The 20454-nt window shown below is 41.0% G+C and overlaps 1 protein-coding gene across 1 annotated transcript in view; it reads right to left on the reverse strand.

The window, feature by feature from the left end:
* Positions 1-19242, reverse strand: part of syt9b (synaptotagmin IXb) — a 52925-nt gene extending 33683 nt beyond the window's left edge. The window contains exon 1 of the mRNA XM_067588895.1: positions 18597-19242. Within this exon, the coding sequence (XP_067444996.1) occupies positions 18597-18744 (148 nt within the window). The 5' untranslated portion in view covers positions 18745-19242. The remainder of the gene's footprint in view (positions 1-18596) is intronic.
* Positions 19243-20454: the final 1212 nt, after the last annotated feature.

A 20454-nucleotide genomic window follows, 5' to 3' on the forward strand; every position in this document is an offset into this window, starting at 1 on the left:
TAGCATAGTGTCACAGCGCAGGCCCGTGCCCTCTAGAGTGTAACAATCACGGATGACTAGATGCGCTGGCCATTGGCCATCTGCAAAGTTCTTTGGCTGACTGTGGTCTGGGAGACCGGGGTTTGAGACCCAGTGAAGGAACCCTCCTTCACTACACATAGATTTAATGATCTTTTTCTCACTTTACTTAAAGCACCCAATGACCGCTTAGAGTAACTTGTAATCACATTATAATGTATTATAATAGTGATTATAATGTATTACAACTATGAAAATTATAATATACTATGATCCTCAGCAAGTGACCAGCAGTTATGAAGTATTATGATACTTGACCTTATAAGTGCTTTATAATGTGTCATGATTATTGTTATAAAGAATTATGAATATTTATGAGTGCTTATAACTATAATTATACAGTGCTATAAGCAAATTATCATGCATCATAAGTATGTTTGTAATGCATTATAGGCATGGGCTTCATACAAAGTGTTAGGAGTGAATTTTTTGAAGCCACCAGAGTGAGTGTCCCTGCACAGTAAAATGCCCTGCAGACTGTTTGATACCCTGAGTTATTAACTCCTGACATTGTTCCACATTATGAAAAATCATAAATCACATTTATATTTATGTTATGTTATGTGTATATGTAGTTTTGGTTTTGGGCAGTGTTTTCCTTTGTGATTATTATTTGTCTCTCCTGCTAACAGAGAGGAAAGTGTCTCTCTTCACTAAGTCTTAATGGGATGGTGGAGGACAGACTCTGGAGAGCTGAACCACAATGTGAGATACAATATCTGTATGAACTAATTTATGGATACCATTAGATTCAAGTCCTTAACAGAAAATGACACTTACTTCAACTTCAGTTTTTTTCTTAAACTGTCATGGGGAAGCAAGGTATTGTAATTTCCCCTAAACTATCTTCAGTTCTGTTTTCTAAAAAACTGGATTCATCATTTATAGATGTAGCCCATACTGTGTTTAAAGTCTATTTTATACTGAATTACAAAGGACTGCAGCACTCACATCAAAATAAATGTGTCTTTCTCTTCACTGTAACACTCTTCTTTTCTCTTCTTGTTCTGCCTCTTGACAACTGAATTACATCAGGAGATACTGAACTGGCTAATATTGCCTACAGTAAAATGCTTCATAAAGCAGTATCATTACATATAATCATTTATGCTCTTCAACCTATGTAAAGATATGCCATAGAGATGCCACCTACATCAACTCAAGGTATGGAACATGTAATTAAATGGCACAAGACATGGAGATTACAATGTTGAATGGTATCCATAGCAACGACTATCACTGGCATCTCCAGCAAAGCAGGTGGCTCTGAACATGATCGTGGGGTGCTAAGGATCTGTGTGTATTTTTAATATGCACTGGATTTGTGATGAAACTTTCATGCATGTTGCACTTTTGGTCACACCTCAATCAGTGATGTCGTTGAACAGCCTCCATTACCTTTCAAAGGCAAAAATGATTAGCATGTGGCCAACAAGACCGAACATTTTAACCCAAAGACAACAGTGCAGCATCTCTGATTCAATGTTGCCTTATCTTCTCAGTTTTTAGTGGTCCTACACAAATGCAAATATGTGAATGGATCTGGCTTCAGTTACTGTAAGATATACCACTTTAAAGAAAAGCTCACATATTTAAAGGGGTATGAACAAGAAGTCTAATCTTGGGGGAGATGGCATAATAGGATCTGTAATTGATTCTCCTCACTGTTGCTAAGTATCAAAGATTGATACTTCAAAACAACTTGGAACTTGAAATAAAACTGGTTTGTTTCAGCCTGTGGGCGGAAACAAGGCTGTTGACCCCGACGTATGCCACAGGACACAAGGACCCTGATTAAAGTACAATGAAGTCTTCATTGTCACAACTGTTGCTGGAGCTTTGGTACTTCCAGTCAAGTCTGCCTCCTACTTCACACCGCAAGGAGGTGAAGTTGTGCCAAACCTCCACTCAACTGTTCTGCACTGTTTCTCCAGGTTTTGGATGTGATGAAAAATCTGGGGTGACATTTTGAGGTTCAAATCAGGTGTATTCTCCTAAATATGTTCATAAATAAAGCCAGCCTTGTTGATTTAAAGCTGCGTTATCAGATTTTTTTGTTTTGCTTTTTGAGCCACTAGGGGGCAGCAGACATCATCACCCTTTACAGTTACATTAATCAGGTTATATAATGTTTCTGGTCACCTGATAAATGTGAGTCCAGTCAATAATATACTACTGTATGTTTAAATCTGAATTAACGAAGGGAGGCTGACTTTGTAAAGTACTGTGTTGTACAGTGTGCTCATTAGAATTAGAGCCCAGTCAGCGTTATGATTTGTGAAATGAGGCAGGTAGAACGTGGTCAGTCCTCTGTGTGCAGCTCTGCACTGGGCACCAGCTGGGATGAATTGAAAGCAGTGGAGAGATTATGCACAGTGTGTGTCCCGACACAGTGCAGGGCTTGTGTTCTCAGCTGGCACAGATAGAGAGGGTGCAGCTTGTTCCACTGTGGTCTGGCTTTGATGTGCCAAATAGTTAATGCATTTGTTTAATGTAAAATAGGAATATTTCACACCCAAAATTGAGCTCACCTGTATCTAAATGAAATTACAGCTCAGAATATCCTTTCAAACAACCTTTTTTTAAAAAATATTTTAGTTAAAATATATATATACATATATATATATATACACACACACATATATGTGTGCGTGTGTGTGTGTGTGTGTATATATATATATATAATGAAAGCTCTGTTGCTCCTTTGATAACTTTGGCCTTTAAAATGAGTAAAACAGCCCAGACAACCCTGTGGCTTCATTCAATTACTTTTGTTAGAGCCTTTTCTAAAGCCACAGGGTGTCTCCGCTTTTCAAGTCTTCTTGCAGGGTGCAATCAAGGCACCAAGGCCTAAACCCTGTACAGCTGGTGACTGTTAATTGGATTCAGGAGCTTCAATAATCAGTAAGCTCACTCCACACTAAAGGAAGTCGACAATTATAATTAAAAAAGGTTAGAGAGGTTTTGATTAGTGTAATTCTCTGTGGTGGGGTTGCTTGAGTTTATGTGATGCAGGAAGGAATAACTGGTACAAACAGAAAGTATCCATGACTTTCTGAGGAATGGCTCTTACATCAAAGCCTAAGTGATCAATAAAGCGGTAAAATCCCTGACTGATTTCCCTGGCTCATTTTGCACATTTGTTACAAAGGAGATAAATCTCTACTTTAACCATCACTTAACAACCACCCCACATACATGAAAGCACATAAAAAGGTACTATGTATGTGTTATACTTCAAAGATCTATATTACCACTGCAACTGTTTTTCTTGCAACTTTGAAATAGTGACTGAACCAAGTTAACTGTTTGCTAACCCCCCCCCAAAAAAAAGAGTGATTGCCCGATCATATCTCAGCAACCACAACTATGCACAGGAGGACTGTTAAGCTTTGAATTTCTACACATGTTGAATCGGTGTGCTATAGTAAGAGTGATAATCTGTGATACTCAAGGGGTGATGTTTGTCTGCGCTAATATAAACCGTAAACATTAACATGTAACTAACTAGCTAACTACAGACACCAGTAGTGTTGCTTCCAAGGCTAAGGATCATATCAACCAACATTATTTTGTGGGTTTAAAGGTTATGTTAAAAAAAAGCCCCATTCACACAAAACATCCATTGTGTGGGGGCTGGTCCTATATGGTTATATTGGTTAGTTCCTGTCCTTAAAGCCTTTTCTCTTGTAACATTAGAGGTGGAAACAGTCTCTTATAGGGTTTTTCCATGGTTTGTTGGGTGGCCGTGCTGAGCCAGGTAAAAAAGACTGTTTACCTATTGGAGGTGTGCTGTTTGCAGAAAATGCATTAAGAACTCTTCAACTAACATCTCACTGTGGCTGTTTATGCTTGTACTATTCCTCCAGTATTTATAACTGATCCACTGACCAAATAGCTCCAAAAACACATTTAATTTCCTATATCTTTTAAGACTTTTAAGACTTTAATATGAATTAGCAATAGCAAGAAATGTTGGTTTTTCGTCAGCAGTAACTTAAAACAACTCTGATACAGCTGAAAGTGATCAGGAAACAGTAAAATAAGGCAGATATCTGAAAGTACAAACAGGAACACAAGAGAGAAACTTCAAACCACAAAAATTCATTAAGAAGCTATAAAAGTACTATGAGCTGAACACAGAGAGACTTATAAAAACAGAGCTTTCTCCCTGGTCTCCAGCACAGACACGAGTTGAGTCTCACAAAATAATTGTTTGAGAGGGAGGAAGTGGGAGGGAGGTTGTCATGGGTTGGCCCCAGTCAGCCCTGCCAGCATGCAGGACCACAGTAATGCAGTTTGCCATGGCTATCCCCTGCTGTGAGGCTGTAGTGGAAATGCATTTCATCACAAGTTGGCTTGGCAGACCACCCGGAGTAATGGGAAAACCCTATTAGCTGGATTTCATGTATGTACTGTAGCTGGCAAATGCATGTTTAAAAGGAACCTATTATGCTCATTTCCAGCTCTATATTTTTATTTTTGGACTCCACTAGAGTAGCTTTGCATGATTCACAGTTAAAAAAAAAACTCTGACCCTTTATGCTGCCCCTCAGTTCAGCCTCTGTCTGAAACAGGCAGTTTTAGCTCCTGTCTCTTTAAGGCCCCCCTCCTGATGAGCCCACTCTGTTTTGATTGGCCAGCTTTTCAGAAGCCTGCCAACATATCAGAGTTGTGCCAATGCAAACCTAACATTTCCTGCTTTACTTCTTCAAATTAAAAGCTTTTAAATGATTAAATAACAGGAGACATTTATTGTGAAGAAGTTACAGGAAGTGAAACATGTTCTTCACTGAATTAGTAGAGCTTCGTTAGTGGCACTAAAAACCGGTTGAATAACATCATATGGACATATCTGGAGCTCTTTGTTCAGCAGATCAGTTAGAAATAATGCAGGGAGGGATAGTACAAGCAGAAACAGCCACAGTGATGATGATGTTTGATGAAGAGCTGCAGATGACCAGCACACCTCCAACAGGTGAACCACTTGTTTTACTTTGCCTCACTGTGTAAGAGCAGTGAACTTGCACTGTGTGGAGCAGATGACCATATAAAGAAATCCATCATGAGCCGACATCAGCTCGGGCTGAAAGTAGAAAAAAAACAGCCGAGCGTTCAGAGCAGTCTAAAGCCGGTGCTTGTTCCTCACAGGGATTACTTCTACATAATTACATATTACCTCATTATTTGACATGTTGGCAACGTTTAATATGAACATCTGACATTGTAACATTATATATATGACTGAAAATAGCATAAAAAGCATAATAGGTCCCCTTTTACAGGGTTGTCACTTTAAAACCAGTAAGGTAAAAACAATAAATAAGTCAGTTGGAGAGTGTTTTTGTGGAGCTAAAGTTAGCTGATTAGGCTGGGTAGCTACAGCTGATAGAGTCTGTTAGTGACAATTGCCAGTTTGTGCTGGCAAAATAAATGGCCTCCAAATAGAAATGACAAGCCTGTTTTTGTTTACTGCCTTCCAAAATCAAGGACCCATTGTTTCAAAAATTACAGTGAATTTTGAGGGGCAAATCTGCCACCGTAATCATGTAAACTGCATGCTGTGTGAGAACGGAAAGCTTAACAGCTGCAGCAACAGTAACTAAGGAAGGCGGGGCTTAGTGAATGGTCAGTCTTGCAATGATAATAGGTTTAATGTTTGATTGCATTAAGTTCAGGTGTGAAAACATTACAGAGTATCTATTCTTAATCATCAGTTTAAAAAAAAAACATTCCAGTTTCACAAATGCTGTTAACCAATTGTTGCATCAAAAATATATGATAAAAGCAATACATTTAAAATCTTAAAGCCACTTGGCCAGCAAAAGAGAGAATGCTACACCACCAGGAAGCGCATCAGTGGAGAAGATTAGAGTCAGATTTTCCTTGTCCAACAATGCAAATGGATTTTCTTGATAGATAGAAGCCCTGGCAGAGGTGTTCTCCTGCCTCTGAAGTGAATAAAGCTTAAAACAGACAAGTGAACAGACACACAGATGGCTGCTTTTATTGATTTGGACTAAATCTCCCTTTGATGAGGCGTTGGGTAAATCAACAACGCACTCTAGGTTGGCTGATTATCCAGCTATGCCACAGAAAGGCTTATTTGTATTGAACCTCAGAATAGGCGGTGAATGAAGCAGAGAGTCAACACAGCTAACTATGAAACTTAAATGTGCCTGCCAGTTCCACATGTTTAATTTAGCATGTGTTATTGTGACATGCACTCACTCGCACACATACAGAAAATCCATCACATTTATCTCTTGTCAGGGGCTAGGAGAGTCTCCAAGCAGGAACAAGGATTTATTCATTAACCTTTGAGTGTGTGTGTCCATCTGTCTTGTGCATATGTGCAATCTTTATTCTCTATTCTTATGTCTGCAGGATTAGGACTATTTAATCCTCAGCACCAATCAGAAAAATTGTCTTCTCAAATTGAAACACACAGATATCACACACATACTTCTGGATTAGTGGATTTGGCAATCCATCTTATAATTCTATATTTATCTATATTTATATATCAAGATATTTCACTCAAAATCACTAATGTCAACATCATGGTGGCCCTAGATGATAAGTCAATAGGCTTCATCCTTTGGTGACCATGAATATCTGTACCAAATTTAATGGCAGTCCATCTAATAGTTCAAGTCATGGACCAACCAGCCATCAGCATCTAGCATCCGTAGACTGCTAGCATGGCCAAAAAACAGCATAGTTGCTACGAAACATGAAGCCTTACAGTAGTATGTATATGTACATTGTATTAACCCTGGTCTCTTATTAGGGCCTTAAATTTAGCCCATTATTTTAAATAAATTGTTTAAAAACCTGCTTGTAACTGCTATGAGACCTGACCGATGACCAGTAGCGCACTGATCACATGCACACACATGACTGTCCCTTGGTCTCCTGCTCCTGTCATGTTTTAAGTCATTGTGTGTTCTGACAGGAAGGGAATACACGTCAACCCACTGATTTCTAAATTATTTTGTGTCCTGTGTTTTTTCTATTCCCTGCTGCTCTCTCTCTTGCTTTCTTTCTCGCTCTCTCTCACAACTCTGTCTCATTCAGTTTGTGCTCAGCCTCCATTATCATCAGCAGTGAAAATGCTTTTCCCTGGAACACATGTCCGCTTCTGCAGGCTGGTGTTCAAGGAATGTTTGGTGAACCAAAATCAAACCCAAAGGCCTTGCAATCATGAATAATTTCAATTGAATTTCTAAATGCTGCATGTCCATCTTAAGAAGCCATTCAGAGGAAAGCATGCTTTCTGTGCCAACTGAAGTACCATATATGTATCTATAAAGCTCTATCTGCGTAAATTAATGGCTAGGGGTTCAGGTAGAGTCAGTTCATCTACAGTATGTGATCAAGAGTGAAGAATGAAACTGCCTTGTAACCAGTTTTTAAGTCAATTTATTGTTAAGTGTCAGCACCACCTGAAAATTGCAGAGAGTATCTGTTAAACTTCAAATCAATCTTGGTGCTTTGGATTCCAGGCTGTACCCTACAAGGGGATGAAAGATGTGAGAAAAGGCCTAGAGCTAAAATAAATGCAATCACTAAAATAAAATCAGAAACTACTATACGGGCCACCAGTGGAGAAAAGTTGAAACAGGCATAACACAGTCCTACAGATGTGTGTTCAGTCTCTTCAATTATCTGGCAACAGAACTCGACGAACCATGTGCTACATGTGGTATACAATCCTCCCACTCTCAGATACAAACATTAGAGTAACTGTGAAGAGCATACAAAGTGATTCTGTATATTACTAATGGCTCATCAAGATAACATTCATTCTTTATGAAAATTAAATAGAAACACTATCTACACAATAGCAAGACACTACGGCGGACCTGATGTCCACACACCTGTTGATTTTTAGGAAGACCTTCAAGAGACTTGAAGATCAAAGCCTATCAATGCCAATAAAAAATAATATTTCAATAAATTCACTCACAGTGTTTCTAAGTGTGCAGAATTCATAAATGACAGTAAGAGACAAGAAAAATAAGTTATTCAGAGTCAATATTGTGAACTTTATTGCATAATAATAGAGAAGTGTTATATCTATATATGTTTAACTGACTAATAATGATTGTCCTATTGAGTCAAATGAAATTAAATGTAAAACAATCCACAAGACTCACACCAGCCCTAATGTGTGTTTGTGTGTGCATAGGTTAGAAGGGTGGCCCACTGTGCTCAGTATGAGACAGGAGAGAACTATCAATATCTCTGAACACACACACATGCCTTACATATTAATCTGATGCAAAACTTGCACTCATAGAAGCAGCAAGATAGATAGACTTAGTCAGCTCAACCTACATTACAGATTAATGTAAATGGAGCATGATATTATTAGTGTAGATTCATTAAATCAATAAAGAATGAATAATTAATAATGGGGTCATCTATATACATAGCTAGCTAGCTACATCCAACAGAAAAATGGTGACAAGCGAGGACGAGATCGATGCAGCTGCGCAGCTGCAAACTACAGTCACACTTACTGCCACCACCACCAGCATACCCTTACTTTCCACCCTGCAACATAAAAGACACACTACTTCTTGCATTGGCATTGTACTTTGGTGGTGTACATAACTTGTGCACTGCAGAACTGTTCAATATGACCATGATTTCTAGGAATAGTAGGCTGTATAAACACAAAATGCCATGCAGAGCCTCTCTTTGCTTCCCTCTGTTTCCTCTTATTAACTCCATACATCTTGACATTAAACATGTACACTACTGACTTCAGGCAGTAAGGGGATTTGCCAGTCTGGCCTTTTTTATTGTTAGATTTATTTTTGTTATCTCAGTGCAGTATCATCTCTGTGGTTACAAACATTAGCGGTGATGAGTGGATACCAGGGTCCCTGTGCTACTGAGGAAGGTTCATTATAAGCCCATCACACCCTCTGTTTAGTCGCCGAGCAGGCCAAACACTGATTAGAGACACAGAAGATACTTGCAATGATGCCAGTTTATTCTCGTTTACTATCCAGCACACCTACACAGATAACCTGCAATTAGACTACTGTACTGGTGTAAACGTCACAACTGAATGACTGATTCAAAGGGACAGTTATTTGCGTTTTTCCGTCCTACACATTATCTTTGTATTTCTATTTATGACTGTCAATGAATGACATCATCCCAGACATTATCTCAGAGATACAGGACACTAGAGTGAAAAGTCCACTTTTAATGATTTTTAGCCAGGCTTTAAGGCATGGCCCTAGAGATCTGTATGTCGATTTGTCCAACACTTTGGTCCAAACTGTAATATCCCATGGACTGCCATGAAATTTGGTACAGACATTCATAGTCCCCAGAAGATGAATCCTACAGACTTTGGTAATTTCCTGACTTTTCATTAAGCACTAACAGTAGGTCAAATTTTTCACCTATTCTGTGAAATACAGTATCATATGTCTACTTGATGGATTGGCACAAACTTTTTTACATGAATACATTCATGGTTCCCAGAGGATGTATCTTGCTGACTTTAGTAATCACCTGACTTTCCCTCTAGCGCCACCATGAGGTTGACATTTGTGGTTTTAAATGAAATGTCTCGACAATTGATTGCCATCAAATTTGGTAAAACATTCATGCCCCCCACAGGATGAATTGTAATAACTTTAGTGATCCTTCAACTTTTCATCTAGTGCCATTTTAATTAACTTTAGTTTATGGCCAGACTAATGACAATTAGCTTTAGCTGTACTTTATTCATGCTAAACTAAGATGGTGAGCATGGTAGACAGCAAGATAAACATCAGCATGTTAGCTTTGCCATTGTGAAAATGTTAGCATGCAGAAGTTAGCATTTTGCTCAAGCAGCTGTAGTGTAACTGTAGACTTTTAGATTCTGTGGTTTTCTAAATTGTATCACTCTCATATGGAAACCCTTTCAAACCCCACTGGACAGTTAAATAGTGAATGATGGTCAAACTAAAAGCATACCCTCTTGATCCAGTTGAAAACATCAATTACATCATTTTCAAAAAGCCAAAACACATATATTTTAGAATAAATTCAACCATATTGACATAATATTCCTGGAAAGTAGACCTGTTTATATCTAGAGGCTGATGCAACCTTCAGGTTAATTAGATTAGATTAAGAGCAGATTGAGCAGCGAAAACTTATGATCATGACCAATTTATTGTTTTCTGCTCCTGTCAGAGAGCGAGCCTCTGGCTAGAGCCATCTCATTACACTCTTCGATGTACAGTAGTCCTTCCTCTGGGGAGCCAAGCACTGAGTGTAGTTCAATAAGCTGCAACAGCCAAGTCAGCAGTGGGTCAATAAGAGACAATAGCTTAAGTGAAAGGGCATGGAGTGTGGGTCCAAGGGGAAGCATAGGGATAATGTCCTGGAAACGACTTTTACAGTGCAGACTGGGAGAAATGAAGAAGAGAAGGGAGGAGAGGAGAGGAGAGGAGAGGAGAGGAGAGGAGAGGAGAGGAGAGAGACATTAACTTTATTGGGCTCATTCAAAAATATCACCAGAGGCTCAAAGATTTCTATACCAAATATCCAATAATGTTATGTTGCCTGGCAACAATACCTCGAAAATGCAATCAAGGGTGTAATGAAACCAAACCTATTTCCCCCAACATTTAATCAATCCCTCATCGTCGAGACCAAGAAATGAAAGTGCTTTCTGCATTACAACTTTCCAGTGAAACATTGTTCCCACGACTATGACTTGTATCAATCTCTTCTGGTTTGAAGTGTAAGAATATGAAGCCATCATGTTCCATTAAGAGGCAGACATTGTTGTCTGATACTAAAAAACATGTCAAAACAGGTCTCTGCACACTGTCAGCTACGGGTTTGAGCAAGATTTTCTTCTGTATGTGGGGGTTAAAACTTTCTGACTAGGAGCCAGCTGCACCAAACATAGCTTAGCTACAGTGTAATGTAACTGTTTGTTTGAGAAGCTGAGATTTATGCATTATTAGATGTGCACCACACAAACTAGTTGTTACGTAGAGATAAATTTTTACTAAATATTTACTAAATAACAGGTGGAACTGTTGCATAGCTAACTGAGCCAACTGACAAAACTAATGTTAGCTTGCTAATACTGTAGGCCCAGTAGAAGTTATGAGATATGGTTGGCATATTTGACCTGGCACTAAATCAAAATGCTGTTTAATGATGATGTAAACTGGGAAGATTTTATATTACATGTCACAAAAAGCACAGCATTCCTCAAATTACAAAAAATTACTCCAGTAATTTTTATATTAAATGAACAAATTACAGTGTGGTGGTTTGGTTAGCATAATCAGATATTTCTCCCTTGCTCTCAACTGCATAAAAATTAACTCTGAAATGCACATGTTCCTGCATGTATGATTATTTAGTTTAAACAAAGTCAAACCATATTTACAGATGATTAGCAGTTAAATTCAGTGTTTTGCTTGGCCACTTAAACTGTTATTTTTGGAAGTTATGTTATACCTTGTGATGCTTCAGCAACTTACCATTTACATAGTTGATTCTTTTTTGATTGGATAATGCACACATTTATACATAACTAAGGTCTTTACTAGCAAAGAATATCCTTAAAGATCGCCCCAAGACATGTATTAAGAATAATTACCTGGTCTATGAATAATGCAAATATATTTCATAAGTTTAACTGCTGGACAAAAGATACCTCCTACTTCACTGTAAAGTCCATTCTCAGTGCTTGTGTACTGGAGGCTTCAAGTTTCCACATCACACTTGTGTAAGGTGAATATTGGAACATTAGCATTAACGTTAGCCCTCCCCTTGAACTCAGATTTTCAATGAGCACAGAGAAACTTTCCACTTTCAGCAGATAAATGTGAAAACAGCCTTCTAGTGTCAGTCTGCACAGTGAAGCTCAAACATCCAACTGTAGGAACAAGAAGGACAGAGGGGGACTTCAAGTTTTAATGGTGCAACCTGATTTAGTAAATCACTTGAAACTAGCTAGTAGTAGCTGCACACTTAGAAAGGACTTTACACATATACTTGGAGTTGGTTTACAAATAGCTAGTGGAACCCAATCCAGATGAGTAAAAATATATCCACACTGGCAAATATCAAACTTTGGGGTGACAAAAAAGGCTCAAAACTGAATTTTACAAAATAGTGCTAATAGAACTAGGGTTACAATATTGTAACCTTTATATTATATCACACAGGCCCCGCCCTATGGGTACTATGGGTACAGTGTTGGAGCCCGATGAATGAGCGCCTTACCGCGACGTAACATGCGGTTAGTTGCCACAGCACACCTACTTCTAATAGCCTTAGCCACCTCAGTGGAGAGGTAGGTGGCCCCAGCCAACCCAGACAGCATACAACTGAACTGGGTGAGGCCATGGCCTAACCTCGCAGGGCTCTACTGTCAAGCAACAGACCCTCTGCACGCCTCATTCCCCAGGTCATCAAGGAGCATGTGACAAATGCAGGTGTATCATGCCCAGTGGGGGTCAGGTGAAACCAAGCTGACACACACACACCCCCATTTCACTAGTGGGTAAATCCAGCCAGCACAGACTGTGAAAGGGAGCCCGACATGTCCAAGAGATATGAACAGACAGGGTGCAGACCACAAAGCTGCAGTGCATATGTCCTCAACACTCCTCCCACTAAACAAGACACTGCCATACTGCATGTACAGTGGGTGCAGACAACAGTGGGAGGTTCTCTTCCTGCCTGCCTATGGGCTTGGGAGATGCATTCACAAAGCCACCCAGCAAGGTGTTTCTTAGATAGGGCTTTTCTATCCACACCATCCCTGTAGCACACAAACAGTGCATCTGATGGGGGCCTTGTGTTCTACATAACATTGTAGCATGTGAACTGGGCAAAGCTGATGCAGTTTCGCCTCCCTATCCCCTGCATGGGGTGGAGGCCAAAAAGCATCCAACTGAACAACCCTCAACTTGAAAGAACTCCATATGTTCTTGGGAACAAAGGACGGATTTGGAGCATGCAGCTGGATGCACTTATCTCACACACTTTCTTAGCTGATGTCAGAGCAAGCAGCAAAGCTGTCTTGAGTAACAACACCTTCAGAGAGGAGCGCTTCAGAGGCTCACAAGAATCCTTCACCAGAGCCTCGAAGACCACAGGAAGTTCCCATTGGGGGGTAGAGGCACGCATCACTGGGTGTTGTCTCCTGACCCCCTGCAGGAAACATTTCACAAGAGGGTGGCCGGTCTGTCGCCAAAACCCTTGTGATAGGAAGAAAAGGCTGCTGCATACACTTTGCCCCATAACACGCAGTGGTGGATCCCACCCTTACCACCTGAATGGTCTGTAGGACCTGTGCAGACAGTCCAACCCACATCAGCCTGTACCTTTCAGGAGCCAAGCCTGGAGGGGCTAGCCCAAAATGAGCAACACGTCTATCGTCCCTAACTCCTAGGACATAGCCCCCCACAAGTGTGGGATGGTCCAGGGTTGGACTGCCAGCATTTCAGTCATCTCTGTGTACCACAATGCCAAGCGGCGACCTAGAGCTATCAGGATGACCTCCAACTGCTCCTGTCTCACTCTGTCCAACAGGAGGGGAATGAGCCGGATAGGCAGAAAAGCATGAAATGCAGCTTTTCTGGCCATGGCGTGTGTCCAAAGGCATCCAACCCAGGATTAGATCATCTTGCAGCGTCAAGGAGAACCACAGTGGACAGTGGGTGTCAAACAAACCCACTTTCGCCTTCCCAAACTGGCCCCAAATCTGCTTCATCACCTCAGGGTGAAGCCTCCACACATCTGGCAGGGGGCTGGCCCTTGACATGAGGTTGGCTCACCTGTTCTCCAGTCCTGGAACATGGAGCGCCTTCAGAGACAACAGATGCTCTGAGGCCTATCTCCACAGGTTCTCCGCCATTCTCAACAGGACAGCAGACCAAACTCCACCCTGCCTTGATTGCAGTTGTAGGTCCTCAATAATACATATCTCCCCTGTACCAGGGGCTTGAATTGTTGGAGGACCAAAAACATAGCCTGGAGTTTGAGGAGGTTGACATGTCAGCTCTCTATTGGAGGCCACACTCCACACATTACTCTCCCCAGGCAAGTCTCTCCCCACCCCGTCAGGGATGCATCAATGTACACCATGACAAGTAACTTGTCCCAGTGGTGTTTCCTGTGACAGGTGTTGTGGGGACCCCCAGTATCGCAGGTCATCCTGCACAGAGGGGGGAACGGTCACCAAGCAGAGCTTGTGCTTCTTGGCATCCAAGTGAAGGCTGGCAAACCACCTCTGCAGGCATCACATTTGAAACAGTCCCAGCAGCGCCACCAAGTGGGCCGCTGCCATGAACGCCAGTGCCTGCATGATGGTAAATGCCATCACCATTGCACCCCGCCACAGTCAGTTTTTGAACTGCCTGCTGCAGGGCTGTCTGTCTGAGTTCTGACAGAGAAGCCCACAGTCAGCATGAGTTGAGGACAACCCCCAGTTATTCCACCTGTTGTTGTGGCTGGGGGCTCTTCCTCCAGTTGATCACGAACCCTAACTTGGTTAGATGCAAAATCAGCTGGGCTGAGTGGAACCTAGCCTATTCTTTAGACCTGGCCATGACAATGCGGTTGTTGGGGTAAAAGAAAACCCTCACCCCTCGGTCACACAGCAGATAAAGCGCCATGTCCACTCATCTGCTGAAGGTGTGGGGGGCCACGGAATAGCTGAACAGTAGACTGTTGTACTCATAGGTTCTCCCTTGAATGGCAAAACACAGGAACTTCCTGTGTTTCGGAGCTACCTCAACATGGAAGTATGCATCCTTCAAGTCAATGGTGGTGAGTCAGTCACCAGGCTAAACCAGCTCCGATAACCGCTGGATGGTTAGCATGCAGAACGTTTTGTGGGCAATGCACTGGTTTAGGGTGAGGAGAGCCAAAATAAGTCTGAAAATTCCTGTCTTCTTGATAACCAGGAAGTACACGGAGTAAAACCGTGAGTGAGAATGACAGACAAAGCCTGTTTCTGTAACAGGTGCTGGATCTCTGCTGAAAGGAACTCTATTTCCACCCTGTGTTTATGTTAAATTCAGTGGGTGAATGCATGCATGTGATTGGGGAAGAGGAGTACCCATATAGTCCAGTGGAGGGCAGAGCCTGTGCAAGATAGAACTGCTTTGTATGGAAGAAACACCTGGAGAAAACACTGGGGCAAATGCAGTAGTCTTTGCGTGACATTACGGTAATTTTGCACTGTGTATCAGCAGCATAAACCAAGAGGGGTTTAGAAGACGTACATCATACATGTATATATGTATGAAAACATACATGTTTGACTAATATATGCAGGATATATAGAACATATATTATATCTTTTCAGTCTATTGTCTCTCAGATAGAGAGGGGTAGTTTGGACAGTGAGACTACATATTATGTCAAGAAAAAGATATGTGATTGCGTCACCAGTCTAGCACCCACAGCTGGTGCCATCGTGGAGGTCCACTGAGGCGCAAGCTACACACTCAAAAATAGATATGGGAGGAGTACGTTTTTCACAGTTCAGTTTCACAAAAGAGGCCCTCAAGAAGACATGGGTGATGTGATCCAAAGTTACAAATTGTTTTTTGATAATTTGGGATACAAATTTAGTACCAGTTAAGCTTTAATAGTGTGGTTAATGAAGTCAGTTAAAGGTGCCCTCTAGAGTTTTGGCCACGAGTAGCACTATGGAGAAATGTTTGTTGTTGCACATGAATGCATGCAGGCAATTCAATATACAGTTCTGCCAACGCGTCCACACTATTCCACTGACTGAAGAAGAATATTGCTGGATGGATGTAATAAAAATGAGGTTTCAACTTTTCAAATGTTTTATGAGGAAGGAAATACATTTAACATGTATAGGCCTCAAGGATATGCATAATATGTTCTGGTGAGAGATACTGACTGTAAACTGAAATTTGTTTACTCCACAGGGTATATTCATAGTAACACGATTAAGGCCGCCCAGGTAGTGAAAAAGAAAAACACACTGATCCAGCACCACTGAATGCCAGGTCTAACTTCAAACTGGGAAGCTGGTGAGGGATCAGGTCCTTGTCACAACTTGCTACTCTTTCTTATTTGATAGTTAATGGTGTAGATATATACAGTAAACATAAGGAGGAATAAGGATTTAATATGCAAAAAGGTCCCTGGCTGTGGTTATGTAGTATGCACCTTAACCATTAGGCTACTAGGGCGCTCCTCTAGCTACTCTAGCTCAGTCTGTTGTGTCTACACCTTCCTCAGGCCAACAGCAAGAGTTATCAGCAACAAAAGCTTGTTCACACTGTCCTCCTTAGATCCTGCCATACTCCATACAGGTGCCCTAACCAACTGACAGGAGTTACATGAGCAGTGACATGTCACCTGTGTTCAATGGAAAGCCCAGCCAAGCTGTGTGCTACTTTAACTGATGTTAACTTTTACTTTGTCTGGGGACGTAATTAAACATTTGCTCATGTATTAAATGTCAGAACTGGCCTAGTCACACATTAACACAAAGGGAAACTTGATTGGAAAAAATTATTCAAGGTGGGGTTTTCAGCTAACATCAATGGTAAGCCTGGGAGGCTTGTGAACTTGAGAAAACCCCTTTTGAATATCCAAATATGATTTATGAAGTGCCAAATATTAACTGTTAATAGCCTATTTCTGTACCCACTACAGCCTGGAGGAATGCTACTCTACCTTTAATTTAGTATGAGTTTGTACTTATTTGCACCTTAATAATCAAACACTATTTTGTACATTTCGAATGGAACAACACCTGCACATCATCGTCTCATGTGGGGCCCAATATGTTCCTGTTATGATGCTAAAATCTGCTCCTCCTGTGGCTTTGCTTTGAGTGTGAAACAATTTGTTTGGGTGTTTTGGCTAGATGAGGCCTTTTTGAAACTGTAAGAAAAAATGTGAAACTCCCAAAACTTAGAGCATCTCAGAGCACTTGCCAGGCTCCAGTCTCTCCCCTCTCGGCTCGCAGGGATAGTTGTTTGTTGTGGATCAAACTGTGTGTGTGTGCATTTAGAGCAGTCTAATACAAGAGGAAGTGGGTCACAGCTCCTCAGGGGAACCAATCTGGTAGCTTGAACTTCCTCTTCACCATACATGTTTAATGATGGATTGTAACATGTTTAAAGGCAGCGGTCCAGCCACGGCTGCCATTAACAAAAACCAACATACATGTAAACACACATACACACACTCAAAGAGGAGGGATGAAATAAATTCACAAACATGCATACAGTATGTACACTGTACATCATATATGCATGGGAAATATAATCCAATACCCTACATGCTTCGATATGTACTGTATATCCATGGCAACATCACCAAAACCACACGCATGTGCACACATACACACACACACACACACACAATATAGTGAATATTTTTCACAGTAGAGTAGATGACTGGTTTTGTGGAATCATCCTTGAAGAAAACAACTCAAATTTTTCAATACATAGGTAGCATCACTAAGTGTTCTCTCTGTAATTTTCCTACAATTTTCCTCTGGATTTTTGCAGTGAAATTTTCATACTGCCTGAAAATGTCATGTAGATGGAGCCTTTTCAAAGTTTCAAAGAGTGTCAGGATGATTTTCAGACTGGTTTCTTTTCTTTACAAATATTGTGTCTGATGGCGATATTGAGCCAACCGACCCAGAATGGGAATCAAGCAGCATTAACTGGTTCTGATCACTGGTCTTCGTTTTTGCTGGAACCATGTCTGCAAAGTGCTGGGAGCTATGGGGAATATTGGGTGGGGCTCTCTCTCTCTCCCTCTCTCTCTCTCTCTCTCTTCCTCTCTGTCTCTCTCTTTCTCTCTCTCTCTCTTTATAGCCTCCAGAATAAAAGAGAAACCAAAGCAGCACTCCCTTTCAGTCTCCTCAGCTGTGAAAGGAAGATGCCAGATACGCTGGTGGACTTGACAAACACACACATATACTGTATAGGTCTGAAATGCTTTGTAGATGCTGCTGGTGCTAATAGATGCAAGCAACAAGTTCACAGATCATACTCTTCTCGCATTTGTGGTGAACACACTGAAACACAGTGTGCTGTGTGTTAATGCAATTTTTTATTTGTAGGAAAGCAGGTTTTTTCTTTTCTTATTAGACTTACCACTATGGGACTAAGAAAATCATCTATTAATGGATGCACATAACCCTTAATATTAACTAAGGATGCCTTAGCTCTGAAATAATTAATTAAAATAACTTTCTTAATTTTCAAAGCAAGATGATGAATTGCATGTAAGGACATCAGGATAGGAAACAAAATTAGTTTCATGTTTAAATAAACATTTCTCTTTAATCTCAGTTTGAAAAGTTTAAAAAGATGTGTTTTTTCTCTAGTGGGGGTACATCAGCTGAATGCTCACTATGAAATCAAACTTCAGTCAATTTAGCCATATATGTATGCAGCCTATAATAAAACTCCAGCTTGTACTTGAAACTGTCAATAAAGAAGTCTGTGGAGCCTGACCTGAGTCCGTGTAACGGGGTCTGGCCAGGTCCCTGAAGTAGTAAATGAAATCCAGGCAGTTGTCGTCCTGCACCTCTCCCTTGGAGCACAGGTCTGAGAGCAGTTCCAGCGCCTTTCGACAAATCTCATCCTCTCTTTCTGCAGGCATTGCCCTCCAGCATCCTTCTGACTGGTCGGCCACTCCGGCTGATCCTTCACCTCTCACACACGCTCGCACACACACTCACACAGCCTGTACCAGCGCAAAGACGCACCAGAAGCACCGCGGCTACACCCCTGGATAATCCGGTGCGCTCGACGCATCCGCGAAATCAAATGAAATCCGAATTTATTGTAGTTTGGGTGATTGTTAAGGCAAAAGCAGAGGGTTTTTGCTGCGATGAGAGAAGTTTTCATCGGTTTAAAAAATTGTCATTGCCATGATGTTGGCTGTTAAGCAGTAAAATAACGTCTCCAAACCAGCGCGCAGCTTTCGCTCCTGCTTCTCCTCTCGTTTTTTCCTTGACTTTCCTTCTCTTCTCTTCTCTTCTCTCCTTCTTTTCTTTCTTTCTCTCTCCTGTCCGCTGCTCTGCGGTGCTGAATCACTTCTGAGCCCCCAGGCTTCAGCAGCGCCAGTCAAGGTCCTTGAATGAATGCTCGGCTTTCACTGCGCTCAATTATTTCTCAATTCACTGGGACGCAGAGAGAGACAGACAGGAAGTTCTGCCTCCATCAACCCCCCTCCTCCTCCATCACCACTATCACACCACGCTATCCAAGCAGCAGCCTTCCCACCTCACTGAGAAGACTTTTGAGGAGATTACTGTGTCTCAACTCAATAGCTGAACACTGAATGTCATGAAATCCCTCCTTTTCTCTTTTAACTTAGGAGCAAAGTAAAGATGGCATTCTTCCCACCAGGTAAACACATGAGTAATGAAGTAATATCCCCTCTGCTCCTGGGTAGCAGGTGTTTTAACAGGGTGAGGGGCCCAAACACCTGAGAGGGCCCACATGCACGAGCCTGACCTTTACTGATGGAAGTAATGAAAGGCGAGAACGGCAGATAAATGTCACATTAAAGCCCTGATGAAGGAGCTAATAAAGGCCTCCGAGCCCTGGTTGCTGTGTCTCTTTCTGTGTGTGTGCGTATTTGTGAAGTGTTAGGAGAGGACCTTTAACTATCAACAAGTAGCTACAAGCAACAGAGAAATAACTTGACTTGCTTTTATTATACCCATCACACTCATGTGTTTCATATGAGGCTGAAAACCAAATGAATGTCAAATGACTACAAGAGGTCCATCTGCAGACCTCACATCTGTGAACCCAAGAACCAATGGGAAAAGTGAAGAGTCCACAGCAGTCATCTTTCCGAAGAACTTAATTTAAAGCTGCACTAATATTTATATATTGTATATTATGTTATTAACAATGGATCGAATCACTATGTGTAATGTGAAAAGAATTGCTTGTTGTGACAAACTCACAGCTCCAACTCTGCAGATCGACTAAAAGCAGGAAGTAGTTGGGTGCTTCCCCCTTTTATCTCCAGGAAAACATGATGAGTATGGTAAGTAACAATGCAAGCTAAAGATTAACCCAAGAAACTCAGGTCCAGCAGAAGCCACAGGTTTCCACCTAAAAAATTTTAAACATTTGATAAGACAGTGATTTTACTTCACATGACATCTGTCCCACTGAAGTTTATACAGTATATAACAAAACTAAGTACACCCCTGGTCAAAATCATTAAAATGTTAAGTAATTACAAATCTTTTCCATTTTAATACAGTTTAATTTGTTTTTAGACAAAACCCAAGAAGAATTAAGTTAATTCATATGAAAAACAGAATTGACTTGAAACACTAATTAAACT

Source organism: Thunnus thynnus, chromosome 5 (assembly GCF_963924715.1).
Source record: "Thunnus thynnus chromosome 5, fThuThy2.1, whole genome shotgun sequence".
In the NCBI taxonomy this organism is placed as follows: domain Eukaryota; kingdom Metazoa; phylum Chordata; class Actinopteri; order Scombriformes; family Scombridae; genus Thunnus; species Thunnus thynnus.